This window comes from Mustelus asterias, chromosome 20, assembly GCF_964213995.1.
Source record: "Mustelus asterias chromosome 20, sMusAst1.hap1.1, whole genome shotgun sequence".
NCBI classification, from domain to species: Eukaryota; Metazoa; Chordata; class Chondrichthyes; order Carcharhiniformes; family Triakidae; genus Mustelus; species Mustelus asterias.
The window spans coordinates 49,667,107-49,680,164 of NC_135820.1; the positions used below are offsets into that span (position 1 = coordinate 49,667,107).

Sequence of the window (13,058 nt, forward strand, 5' to 3'; positions counted from 1 at the left end):
TTCGCATTCTAATCATTATTCTGTAACTTGATTTTGTGTCTCTGTGCCCTGTTTGAGAGCACATTTCCACTCCATCTGACGAAGGAGCAGCGCTCCGAAAGCTAATGGTATTTGCTACCAAATAAACCTGTTGGACTTTAACCTGGTGTTGTTAAAACTCCATGTTGTAAGGCCCAAAGGTATGGTTCACACCATTGAAACCAAATCAGAAGGTTAATGATAGTATGGCTTAATGTTGATTGAGCCCCCTCTTCTTCCAAATCATAAGTCCACCAAGTCAGCATCTCCCATGATCATTGGCGCCTGGCTTAAATGTTCAAAACATCCAATAAACTAGACAAACAAAATACTTGAATTAAAGGTACATGGTCAATTTAATTTTAAAAAGACTTGTGACAGTAAGACCTCTTTAAATTGTATTAATGTGTAAATTAAAACCCTTTTTGTGTAAACTCTACCATGTGTTAGAAATTACAAAGACTTATATTCTAAAGGAAATGGACCCTTTATGACGAATTGCAGGCTCCATGTGATTGTTTCAATAAATCTTTACTGGAGTTTCTGGGGTCAGTGAGTTTCTGTATGAATCTCCATTTACTTTTGGAACCTCAATTGATTTTTGCACAATAGTAATGCCGGAGACAGAAACACTTTCACATTGCTTTATCAAGCTCAGCATCAAGTGTGCTGGCATAGTACAGGTAAAATGGGTGTATGTTGTATTACAGATAGTTTTGTGTTGAGGACTGAATGGAGTTTGCACAGTTTAATACTGGGCAAACTCTTTCTAGCTTGAGGAGAGGACGGGCTGCCACTCTAGTAACCCAGGCTAGAACTGAACCTGGAAACTCAAAATTGAATTGCTGCTGCACTAGGGTTGCCAACCCTCCAAGGTTGGGCTGGAGCCTTCAGGATTTGAAGACAAAACTCCAGTACACTGCTGGGAACAATGAGGAAGAAGAGTTAATCTAGACAATAATTAACATTGCGTGTTTTCATTCATTTTCTTTGGATGTTTCTATTCATTCATTATTTAAAAAAATAGAGATGTGAAGAGTGTTGTTGACTGGCAGGAAGAGTCATTCATTTGGGTAATGAAGAATATTTTTGCTTTGAGGCTGGCATGGGCAGGAATGGTGCCTTGAAAACAGACATGTTGTAGGAGCATGGGGCAGACCAAAAGAAGGCATCCAATAGGATGTGGCTCCAAGTTGTTTTCTAATTCAGCTAATGGTTGCCTTTCCATTCTAATTCAGATTCTTACTAGTGCACTAAGTAAACTGTCACAAACCTACAGGAATACATTCAAACAGGATTGTGAAATAACTCCTCACAGGCAGGTGTCCCTTCATCAGATTCCCTTCATTTACAAAGTCAATTCCACTCCTAAGAGTGTTTCAGGTACAAAGTCAGAATCCAGAATGTCAGTGTACTCGAACAGGCGCCGGAGTGTGGCGACTAGGGGATTTTCACAGTAACTTAATTGCAGTGTTAATGTAAGCCTATTTGTGACTCATGAATAAACTTTAGAGATTCGATTCTTTGTATAATAATAAAGGAGAAAGTCTGGTTTGGATCTAACCACCTATGGTTTAGCAAATGGGGGAATAATTATGTGAAACTGGTCTTTATGAATTAATGCGTTTTTCTCCATACCTCAAACACCTCCTGGCATAAAAAAACTGACATTGTTAAATACAGCATAACAGAATACACAATACTGAAACCGCTATCAGCATACATTACTTTGCAAAATATAAAATCTCATCTGTGAAACCTGACTACCTTTATCTCTAGCTTTTAAAAGGGTTTAAGTGATATAATAAAGTAAAGTAATATCACCATTTCAACAACAGAAGTATGTTTATGGCCCTATGCTAAACCATTTTGATCTGCTTTTGTTTGCTCTAGTGTGGAGCGCTTGTTGACATTAGGCTACCATTAAGCGCATATGGTTTGTATGGAATGGTTACATCCTGACTGAAACTTCATCCTTCAAGGATATTGCGGGGAGATCCTTTGTGGATGAAGCCAAAGGCATACTTTGTGACTGAGGATAAAACTCTCTCGGCAAGAAGCACTTGCTCGACAAGATATTCAAACTTTTCACATTTTCCCCTATACTTGTGGCACTTATTTCTTCCATATCAGAAAAATAATGATACCATATGGCATTATTTGCTTTTCATGTGTAATAAAGAAACTGATCTAATAGCTAACTGCAGTAAACAATATTGCTAGTGAGGCTGTTTCTGCATCTTTACCAAAATGAATATCATATAACCGGTTGCAACCTTCCCTGACTATAGTCAGTGTTCCTTTATACTTCACTTTCTCATTCCTCCGAGGTGTAAATTTGTCATCCTTCACACTTTCTCCTCCTTTTAATCCCCCTGGGTTGTAATCAATACTTGTTGCATGCTGTCCTACACTAAACAAGTCTCTGCCAGTGCCTCTAAACTGTACAGATCCTTTCTTTCTACAATTTTTAGGCTTCTAAAACTCTTCACTCCCTGTTTTTTTTTAGCCCTGGTGATGACTTAGCCTTGAATCTTCACCACAATTTCAAAATGATAAAAGGAAATCACCATACTGAAATTATTTTAAGAAGTTATATTGCCAGAACAGGTTATGTTTTGTTTCTGTCACACATGAATCTGATCTGTGTCACTGTTGAACAATTTTACTGAACAGGCTAGGATTTAACTGACAGCTCTACAGGCCTCAATGTTCATTGGGGCGGGAAGGTCACAAGAAACAGCGCATCCTCCAACATTTGACCGTTTGAGAGTTCAGCATCAAACTTACTTTTCACCTCGATAATATTGTCCACAGTTCTGGGTGGTGTCCTGCGGTGTTTGGACATTGTCATTGCTATGCCTGTGGGTATGCAGTCTGACCAGGAGTGGGCAGTGAACCCAGCAATGCCACAACATGGAGGCTGATTTTAACAGCAGGACCTCATTTAAATAAACGTATACAGATTTCTGCTGACAGTCGGCTGGGTTGGTTATCTGGCTGGTGGACAGAGGTAGGAGGCCACAGCACATCAGTTGGTGGAGTAGGAGGGAAGGAGTTTGGCATGATCAGTAATGGTGAAAAGTGGATTGAGGGAACTGGAGGGGTGAGAAGTTCATGAAATGCTTGAAAGGCTGGGGGTGAATATGGCAGAGACTGGGAAGGTGGAGATGGATATGACTATGACTGGGAGAAGTGTAGCCTGGCACAAAGGAGACCCCACTTCTTTTCTGCTCGCAGTGTTGTCTGTCCCAAATTTGTTTGGCAATGGAAAACTTTTTGGTGCACTAATTGGCCATTCAGTCAGATCACTCTAGTTGGCTAATCAGGGATTCCAGGACACAAATATGTTTTCGTGCATGTTGGCAGAATGTTGTTTCCTGTTTAGAAGAACTTGCTCTCTCCCTTTCCCACTGTGTCTCTCTCACTCTCCAGTTTCCCACTTTGTCTCTCTCACCCTTCCCTTTCCTACTCTGTCTCTCTCTCTCGCTCTCTCTCTCACTCTACCTCCTTTCCTACTTTGTCTGTCTGTCTCCCTCTTTCTCTTTCCTTCCTTTCCTACTCTGAGAGCAGGATATTCCAGCTGCACTCATCCCAAGACTGGAAAATCCCACCCAATGTTAATGGACCTTTGCATAGTCCTGTCCCAACTGCTACAATTCCCGTGGCAGGCTGGATGGGAAAATTTTACTCTCTATCTCTCTCTCTCTGCCTTTTTCCCCACTCTGTCTCTCACTCCTTTAAATCCTATGAAAATAACTCGTGTGATGAAGTCCAAAAATTTCCACCGCCAGCACCATTGCCCCGATTCTTTTGCAAGCATTTTGTGTTCAAATCAAAGTCATCAATATTTTTCTGAGTGATTTCCAACCAGTTAGGGAAAAGATAATGTCTTTTTAATCAAGTGAATTCTTCTGAACAAGAAATTACATTCAAGCTGAGTGCGTCCCTGGAATCCGGAATAGTCAGAGTGCTCTAAGTGAATGGTCAATCAAGGCAATGGAAGGCAAACCAGTCAAGGCAGCAAAGCTCTCTCCAATGCCAAACATCTCTGGAAAAGAAAGCTTCTCATTTTCTCCGAAGAGCAGATTAATATTGGGGTATATCAAGAAGGGAGTGGAAGTGGAGGGGGAATGTGGCTCCTGTTATTCTAATCACCCTTTCTGGCAAGTCGAGGCAATTCAAATCAGTGTCACAAAGGTCAAACTATGAACATAGGTTGCTTAGTTAGGCATGGATGGGGGTGGACAAAGTGTCAGATGGGAAATCTTAAGTATGAGTTTTAACTCCACGGCATTTGTCTTTTCATAATTGCTGGGTGGCACGGTGGCACAGTGGTTAGCACTGCTGCCTCACAGCGCCAGGGACCCAGGTTCAATTCCGGCCTTGGGTCACCGTTTGTGTGGAGTTTGCACATTCTCCCTGTGTCTGCATGGGTTTCCTCTGGGTGCTCCGGTTTCCTCCCACGGTCCAAAGATGTACAGGTTAGGTTGATTGGCCATGCTAAATTGAACCTAGTATCGAGGGATTAGCAGGCAATTATGTGGGGTTACGGGAATAGGGCCTGGGTGGGATTGTGGTTGGTGCAGGCTCGGTGGGCTGAATGACCTCCTTCTGCACTATAAGGATTCTATGGATACTATGATTTCCTGATGTTAGCCACTAAGCTTGACATCCAGTTGGGTGACAGGACTCTGGGGCAACGTGCATGACCTACTAGGTCCAATCCACAAACCCGTGAATGCAGAGGGTAAAAATTGGACTTCCAATCCCAGGGGAGTCAGCATCAGATCCTTGATCCCAGAGTGAGGGGGTCTAATCCCCAATCCCCACGTGTCCGAATCTCCGTTGGTCAATCCTGAACCACAGGGACCTTTGATTGAAGGGGGTTTGATGGGGGAATTTCAGGGTGCTGGAAAAATGCAGCCCTACTCCTCCTGGTCCACAAGCAGTGCTGTGAAGACACTTGCCTTCTTCCAAATCTATCTATCTATAGTTTTGGAATGCGAGTTCAAGCTAAGAATTGTTGCTAAGCCATCTTTTTTTTTGTATTCATTCGTGGGACATGGATGTTGCTGACTGGCTGGCATTTATTGCCCATCCCTAGTTTCCCTTGGAGGGCAGTTGAGTGTCAACCACATTGCCGTGGCTCTGGAATCACATGTAGGCCAGACCAGGTAAGGATGGCAGATTTCCTTCCTTAAATTAGTGAATTTATGACAATCGACAATGGTTTCATGGTCTTCAGTAGATTCTTAATTCCAGATAATATTTTTTCACTGAATTCAAATTTTACCAGCTGCCGTGGCGGGCTTCGACCCGGGAACATTAGCTGAGTTTATGGATTAATAGTCTAGTGATAATACCACTAGGCCATCCATTGCCTCTCCTAGGAGTCATAGAGTCATAGAGTTTTACAGCATGGAAACAGGCCCTTCGGCCCAACTTGTCCATGCCACCCTTTTTTCTTAAATCCCTAATCTAATCCCAATTGCCCGCATTTGGCCCATTTCCCTCTGTACCCATCTTATCCATGTAACTGTCTAAACGCTTTTTAAAATACTAAATTGTACCCGCCTCTACTTCTACTTCTGGCAGCTTGTTCCAGACACTCACCACCCTCTGTGTGAAAAAATTGCCCCTCTGGACACCTTTGTATTTCTCCCCTCTCACCTTAAACCTATGCCCTCTAGTTTTAGACTCCCCTACCTTTGGGAAAATATATTGACTATCTAGGAGGATAGGAATCAAATATAGCTGTTAAACCTAATGTATTATCCCCAAAAGTGAATCGTTAATCCAGCCACATGCATTTTATTTGTTGGTAATGAATGGGTCCCTTACTAAATTCAATCTTCCGAACCTCAGAATTCTAAATACACATTCTACAATCTAATTGTGAAAATAATGTTACTCCCACCTTTTCAAGCAAGCATTTTGTTCTAATTTATGGATCTGTGCCATGCCTTTCATTTAGTCTTTAAACTCATGACATTTTCTCTATAAAACTGTTCAATAAAATTATGTCATAAATTGAAAATGAATGTACAAGGTACAGCAGGGATTTAATGAACAGCTCCATCTTAGCAATAAAAGTGGCAATAAAACACATTTATACAAGGTTTGAAAGCTTTGACCATACTATTTTCATGAGGGATTAGTGATTGCCGGCTGAATCTTTACTATTGATACTTTATCTTTAAGAATATCAGTTTAGTGGTGTAGTCAATTGGGGCAGCAATGGGATACGTATGTATGGTGGGATAGGGGTTTGGCCCTGATATTGTCAGAGATGGGCTAGATCAGTGGGGAGGCAGAGTACTGGATTGTTTCCCTATATGCTGTAATGTTTAACTCCACAGTGAGACTTTTTTCCTGACAGTTTCCCGGCCCGCAAGTCTGCATTATTGACAAACTTGGCTTCAATCTGGGCTGAGAGAGCTCCAAAGAGGATTGTAAGAGTAAGTAGGTCCAATCCTGGAACAGGAACTCCGATCTCCAACACCAGTTAAGTGGAGGGGGGATAGGGGGGTACGGGGAGTGGGGGGGAAATTGAGTCCAATCCCTGACCTCAGAAGTTCATAAGTTCATAAGTTTATGTTCATAAGATATAGGAGCAGAATTAGGCCATTCGGCCCATCGAGTCCGCTCCGCCATTCGATCATGGCTGATATGCTCCTCATCCCCATTTTCCTGCCTTTTCCCTATAACCTTTCAACCCATTACCAATTAAAAATCTGTCTAACTCCTCCTTAAATTTACTACTGTCCCAGCATCCACTGCACTTTGGGGTAGCGAATTCCACAGACTCACAACCCTTTGGGAGAAGTAGTTTCTTCTCAACTCTGTTTTAAATTTGCTACCCCTTATTCTAAGACAATGACCTCTCGCCCTAGAATGCCCCACCAGCGGAAGCATCTGCTCCACATCTACTTTATCCATACCTTTTATCATCCGGAATACCTCAATTTGATCTCCCCTCATTCTTCTAAATTCCAGAGAATATAGGCCTAAACTGTTCAATCTCTCTTCATACGACAAACCCCTCATCTCTGGGATCAATCTAGTGAACCTCCTCTGAACTCCCTCCAATGCCACTATGTCTTTCCTCAAATACGGGGACCAAAACTGTGCACAATACTCCAGGTGCGGCCTCACCAATGCCTTGTATTGTTGCAACAATACTTCCTTACCTTTATATTCTATTCCTTTAGCTATGAATGCCAACGTTCCATTTGCTTTCTTTATTATCTGCTGTACATGCATGCTAGTTTTCCGTGACTCATGAAGGAAGTTCTAATCCTGGAATCTATGTTTGTGTGTTAAGTCTGATTGGAGGAATCTTGCGGGGGGTGAGGCGGGGTGGGGTGGGGTGGCCGGAAGGAAGCACTCTTGCTCCTCTTAGCCCACAAACAGTACTATAAGGCACATATAATCTGCTCAAAGCTCTTCTTGCCTTTCTTCAGCTATCGTGTTTTCTGAAGCCTCGAAATTACAGTTGGCCACGGTTAAGTTAGTGGTTGCAAGCCACCACTTCCGAGGTTGGGTTTTCGATCTTTGAAATTGTATTGTGTGACCTGACTCCAATCCACTGATTTTTGGGGATTAAAATCATTTAATTGTTTTTTATTGTCTGAATTTCCAACCTCAATCAGTGAGGAATTGAGCAGAGGCCAAGAGAGGTAACATCTGAGAGGGAGTCACCACTTAGTTGATGTATTGCATTTCCCAATAACCAACGGAGAAGTGCACCGGCAAAGGTCTAGTGAAAGCCAGATGTTGTTTTAAAAGGAAAGGTCGTGAATTCCAATTGAGAAAGAATTTACAGAATTATTGGTTGTGGTGGAAACACAGGAAGGAATCTGCTAGTTGGTTTGGAGCTTCAAGTTTCTAGGTGTCCAGATCGCCAACAACTTGTTCTTGTCCCTCCATGCCGATGCTACAGTTAAGAAAGCAAACCAATGACTCTGCTTTCTCAGGAGGCTAAGGAAATTTGACATATCCGCATATTCTGCCCCTAATTTTCTTCCCAAAATATTCCTACTGTATATCCTCCAGAGGAATGTTTGAACTCTCCTGACAATCTGACTCTCACCAATTTTTATTGATGCACCATAGAAAGCATCCTTTCCGAATGTATCACAGCTTGGTATGGCTCCTGCTCTGACCAAGGTCGCAAGAAACTATAAAGGGTTGTGAATGTAGCCCAGTCCATCACGCAAACCAGCCTCCCATCCATTGACTTCATCTACACTTCCTGTTGCCTCAGAAAAACAGCCAGCATAATCAAGGACCCTGGATATACTCTCTTCCACCTTCTTCCATTGGGAAAAAGATACAAAAGTTTGAGATCATGTACCAATCAACTCAACAACAGCTTCTCCCCTGCAGACATCAAACTTTTGAATGGACCTACTTTATATTAAGTTGATCTTTCTCTTCACCATAGCCACAACTGTAACATTACATTCTGCACCCTCTCCTTTCCTTCTCTAGGAACAGTATGCTTTGTCTGTCGAGCGTGCAAGAAACAATACTTTTCATTGTATCCCAATATATGTGACAATAATAAATCAAAGCAAATCAAAATAAGGACAAGGTAGATTAATGGGCCAGATTTTTCTGGCCATTCAAGCCCCACTGCTGCTGCAAGTGAGGACAGAGAATTTGGTGCCTAACCAAATCTCCGTGTTTAAAATAACGCAGTCAAACGCAATGAAAATCTCCTTTACGAAGAAATGAGGTGTCGGGGGATCGATCTGGTTAATTCCGGCTTTGTTTTCAAAAGCTGTTGTTTCTTTTTCAAAACTGTGCAGTAACTGGACTGTATTAAACACTGCAGTGGGAACAGAAAATCCTGCTGACGTGAACAGCCAGGAAAATCTGCCCATGATTTTCTTCCCAAAATATTCCTACTGTATATCTTGCAGAGGAATGTTTAAACTCTCCTGACGCACGTGCACACTATTTCTGAATCCCATGGCATACTAAAGTCCTTGAACTGAGTGCTGGATTGAGTTCATATAATCAGCAGTCTGGGATCTTTCCATATTTCAATTATAACACACAGTCATAATGTGTACTGTATTCAGTTAAAATAAAGACTTGTATTTGTATAGCACCTTTCATGACCACCGAACATCTCAAAGTGCTTTACAGCCAATGAAATACTTTTGAAATGCGGTCATTGTTGTAACATAAGGAAACTGGCAGCCAATTTCTCACACAGCAAGCTCCCATTGACACCAGTACGATAATGACTGGATAATCTGTTTTTGTGAATTGATTTGAGGGATAAACATTGGCCAGGACACCAGGGGGAACTCCAAACATTTACTACAAATAGTGCCATGGGATCTTTTCCTTCTAACTAAAAGGGCTGATGGGCCCCTTGGTTTAACATCTCATCAAAGACGGCACCTCCAATAGTGACATTCCATCATTACTCCACAGACTTGTCAGCTTAGAGCTTTATGCTCAACTCGCTGGATTGTAACTTGAACCCACAACCTTCTGACTTAGAGGTGAGAATGCTATCAACAGAGACATGGCTGAACATAAATTACAGCATTTCTCAGTAACTCGCTAAAGGAAGTTGTAATAATAGCAAATATCATTGCAATTACTACTCTTGCCTTAATAAATCAAACATAATAATTTTGAAACAGCACAGAACCTGCTGAGTGGCCTCGACATTGGCAGTCGCTGCAACACAGTAACATATGAAATGTGAATAAAGCACTAACAACAAATGAATATGGTGCATGTTAAACACATACAAACTCCATTTTAAGTCAGGGCTGATCTAGTCTGCGCGGGCAACAGTTTGTTTGGATACTCACTTTCTGCCCAGAGATCAGGACTGGGATATTTTAATTCCCGGACCTCATTTTATTCCCAGCAGCCAACTTCCTTTTCATTCTGAGTGGGATGTTGGCAGGAAGTGGCAGAAACTCTTGAGTTTGGAGACCATCTGTCAAGGCCCAGGTAAGTGACCTGATCAGCTGCCGTGACCTCGCTGGAGGAGAGTTAGACATTTGTGAAGTGGAGGTGGTGGGGAATGGGGGAGGGGATGGGGTGATGAGCCCTTCCAGTTCAGAAGGAACGTGAAAAGGAAGTTAAGATGTGCCTTTTTGTGCTTGTCCTGGCCCCAATCCCCTCTCTTGCTATGTTCGTCTGGCAGGAAACATACTGCAGCTTCTCACTCAAAGTTAAAATTGCTATTCATTCTTTCATTGATCATGGACATCACTGACAAGGCCAGCATTACTTGGCCATCCCTAATCGCCCTTAATAGGCAACTAGATAGGGCAGTTAAGAGTCAAGCACATAACTGTGACACTGGAGTCACATGTAGGCCAGACCAGGTAAAGATGACAGATTTACTTCCCCAAAGGACAAATTGCTATTTAAATGGGAAACAGATTCAAAAGACGTCAGTGCAGAGGGATCTGGATGTCCTTATGCATGAGTCTCAGAAACTGGGTATGCAGGTGCAGAATGTTATAAGGAAAGCAAATGGAATCTTGGCATTTATTGCAAAGGGTCTAGAGTATTAAAGTAGAGAAGTGTTGAAGTGTTATTACAATTGTATAAGGCATTGGTGAGACCACACTTGGAGTATTGTGTTCAGTTTTGGTCACCTTCTTTGAGGAAGGATGTGGTGCGCTGGGGGCGGTTCAGAAGATGTTCACTAGATTGATTCCAGGTTTGAAAGAGCTGTTGTATGAGGTGCAGTTGAGTAGCTTGGGTTTGTACTCGCCGGAGTACAGAAGAATGAGGGGGGATTTGATTGAGGTATATAAAATACTCAACGGGATTGATAAAGTAAGTGTTAACCAAATGTCCTCCTTCTAAAACAGCCTAGGTCAAGACGGTAGAATAAGAGGGGGGAAGTTCAAGACAGAGATAAGGAGTAGCTACTTCTCACAGAGGGTTGTGAATCTATGGAACTCACTGTCCCAGAGTGCAGTGGATGCAGCATCAATCAATGGATTTAAGAAAGAGATAGATAAATACTTGATCAAAAGTGGGATAAAGGGCTATGGGGAAAAGGCCGGGAAGTGGAGTTAGGATGAGATGGAGATCAGCCATGATCATATAGAATGGCAGAGTGGGCGCAAAGGGCTGAATTTCCTACTCTCGCTCCTAATTCCAATGTTCCTATATTCCTAAGTGCACTAGTGGGTTTCCATAACAATCGACAACAGTTTCGTTGTCGCCATTATTGACAGTAACTTTCAATTCCAGATTTATTACTTGGATTTGAATTCTACCAGCTGCCATGATGGGATTTGAACGCATGTCCCCAGAGCCTGGGCCTCTGGATTACTAGTCCAGTGACATTACCACTCTCCCACTGTCTCCCCAGTATTGTAATTGGGTGCTGATAAGGTTGTTGGGACTTGCCACGCATATTTTAAGATGGTAGCTGATGACGTTGGACAGATAAACGTACAGCCCAGTTAGTTGAGCAGGTTGAAATTGCAATTGGACAGCTCCCTGCAGCTCAGTGGTGTGGAAGTAATTTACACACATTAACTATCCACTAGCCCAGTTTCTGCCTGGCCGGTAGAGATAAGCTCAACCCTCTGCGCCCCCCCCCCCCCCCCCCCCCCCCATAGAACTGTAGAACTGTAGACTGGTTACAGCTCAAAAAGAGGCCATTTGGCCCATCATGTACATTATTTGACTCGCTGCAAGAGCAACTCAGCTCGTCCCACTCCCCCACCCTTTCCCCATAGCCCTGCAAATATTGTTCTCTTCAAGTGCTTATCTAATTCTCTTTTAATATAGAATCATAGTATTGCAATTTAAATAATAAACACAAACTACCAGGGAACACTGCAGAACTATAAAGCAAATGAGGGGTTCACATGATCCTCAAAATTCATTCAAGTGAGATGTTGTCGTATGAACGCCTTGAGAACACCTTGTAAAAAATATTGCCAGGAACCATTATCTTCTTTTTAAAGGCTTAGATGCTGCTTTCATTGGCAGACAGCATCGTAGAAGGATACTATTCTGTATAGAACTTTCACATTTATACTTGTAGTTTAATGGAGTTTGCATTTATTAAGACAAATTTCCAACAAAAGATTGATTGATTTAAAAATAATACAGAGTACTTTAAGGCTCACGAACATCTCTTAGCGTTGATGCACTAACCATTTCTTAACTAGTTTTATTTAAAATACTTCTACCAAAATGTCAATGGAGTCCTAATAAACTCTTGTAATTTCATATTGTTCTGATATATCCTTGTATCAGTCATTATTTCAAACTCAGGTCACTAGTACAGTTCAAGAGTAAAAACGTTGTCTAGTGGATGATACAAAGTATTCTCTGAACTGTAGAAATAACAGCAAGAAAACGTTAATCTTACCTGACAGAAGTAGGTACGAGAAAGGTGTGTTTTACTTTGGAAAGTCACAGTAAAGCACATATAATAAATGGTGACTGAAATGAACACAAAGACTCCTGTTGCCATGGAAGGCTTTGCCACATTAAATTTACAACAGGGCTAAAAGACCAGCTGATCAAATGGCTCTTACCTATAAGCGTCTATGTAATAGCTTCGATTACTGAAATCAATAGCAGGTAAGCCCAGCAGGGGTTAAAAAAAAAGCATGTTCCAGAACTCATTGAAGATTTTCATCCAGGTTCTTCATTCACAACTAACCAGAAATAAAAGATAAAATTAAACTTACCGTATGGAATCTCCATATTCGTATTTGACTTTGTGCTTACGTTGACCATCCTTTCTCTTCTCTGGACACTGAGTTTTTTAAAACTGTAGCCCACAAGAAGTTTCGAGGAGTAAAAGGAAAGTTAACAAAGAGTATTTCACGTGGTTTTTGGTGTTGCAAGTGGCTGTGTGTGTGTGTGTATTATGTTATCATATTGATTCTTCTAATCAAGCCTAATATGGGTGGGGATGTTAAACAGTAACCAGGCTGTTTTGGAAGAGAATCTATAAGGGAGCAGTTACTATGGTAATCATGAGGCAAGACAAACTAAAACAAAGCTTGTATCAAAGC

The 13,058-nt window shown here is 41.8% G+C and overlaps 1 protein-coding gene across 2 annotated transcripts in view; it reads right to left on the bottom strand.

Annotated features, from left to right (window-relative positions):
- hnf4a (hepatocyte nuclear factor 4, alpha) overlaps positions 1-12,839 on the bottom strand; it is a 175,819-nt gene extending 162,980 nt beyond the window's left edge. Inside the window, exon 1 of one of the 2 annotated variants that reach the window (XM_078236505.1) lies at positions 12,729-12,839. Coding sequence is in view for 1 of the 2 variants with exons in the window: in XM_078236502.1 (XP_078092628.1) it covers positions 12,729-12,777 (49 nt within the window). In the remaining variant the exon portion in view is untranslated. The remainder of the gene's footprint in view (positions 1-12,728) is intronic. The other variant, XM_078236502.1, reaches the window with a different exon arrangement.
- Between the last annotated feature and the right edge of the window lie 219 nt (positions 12,840-13,058).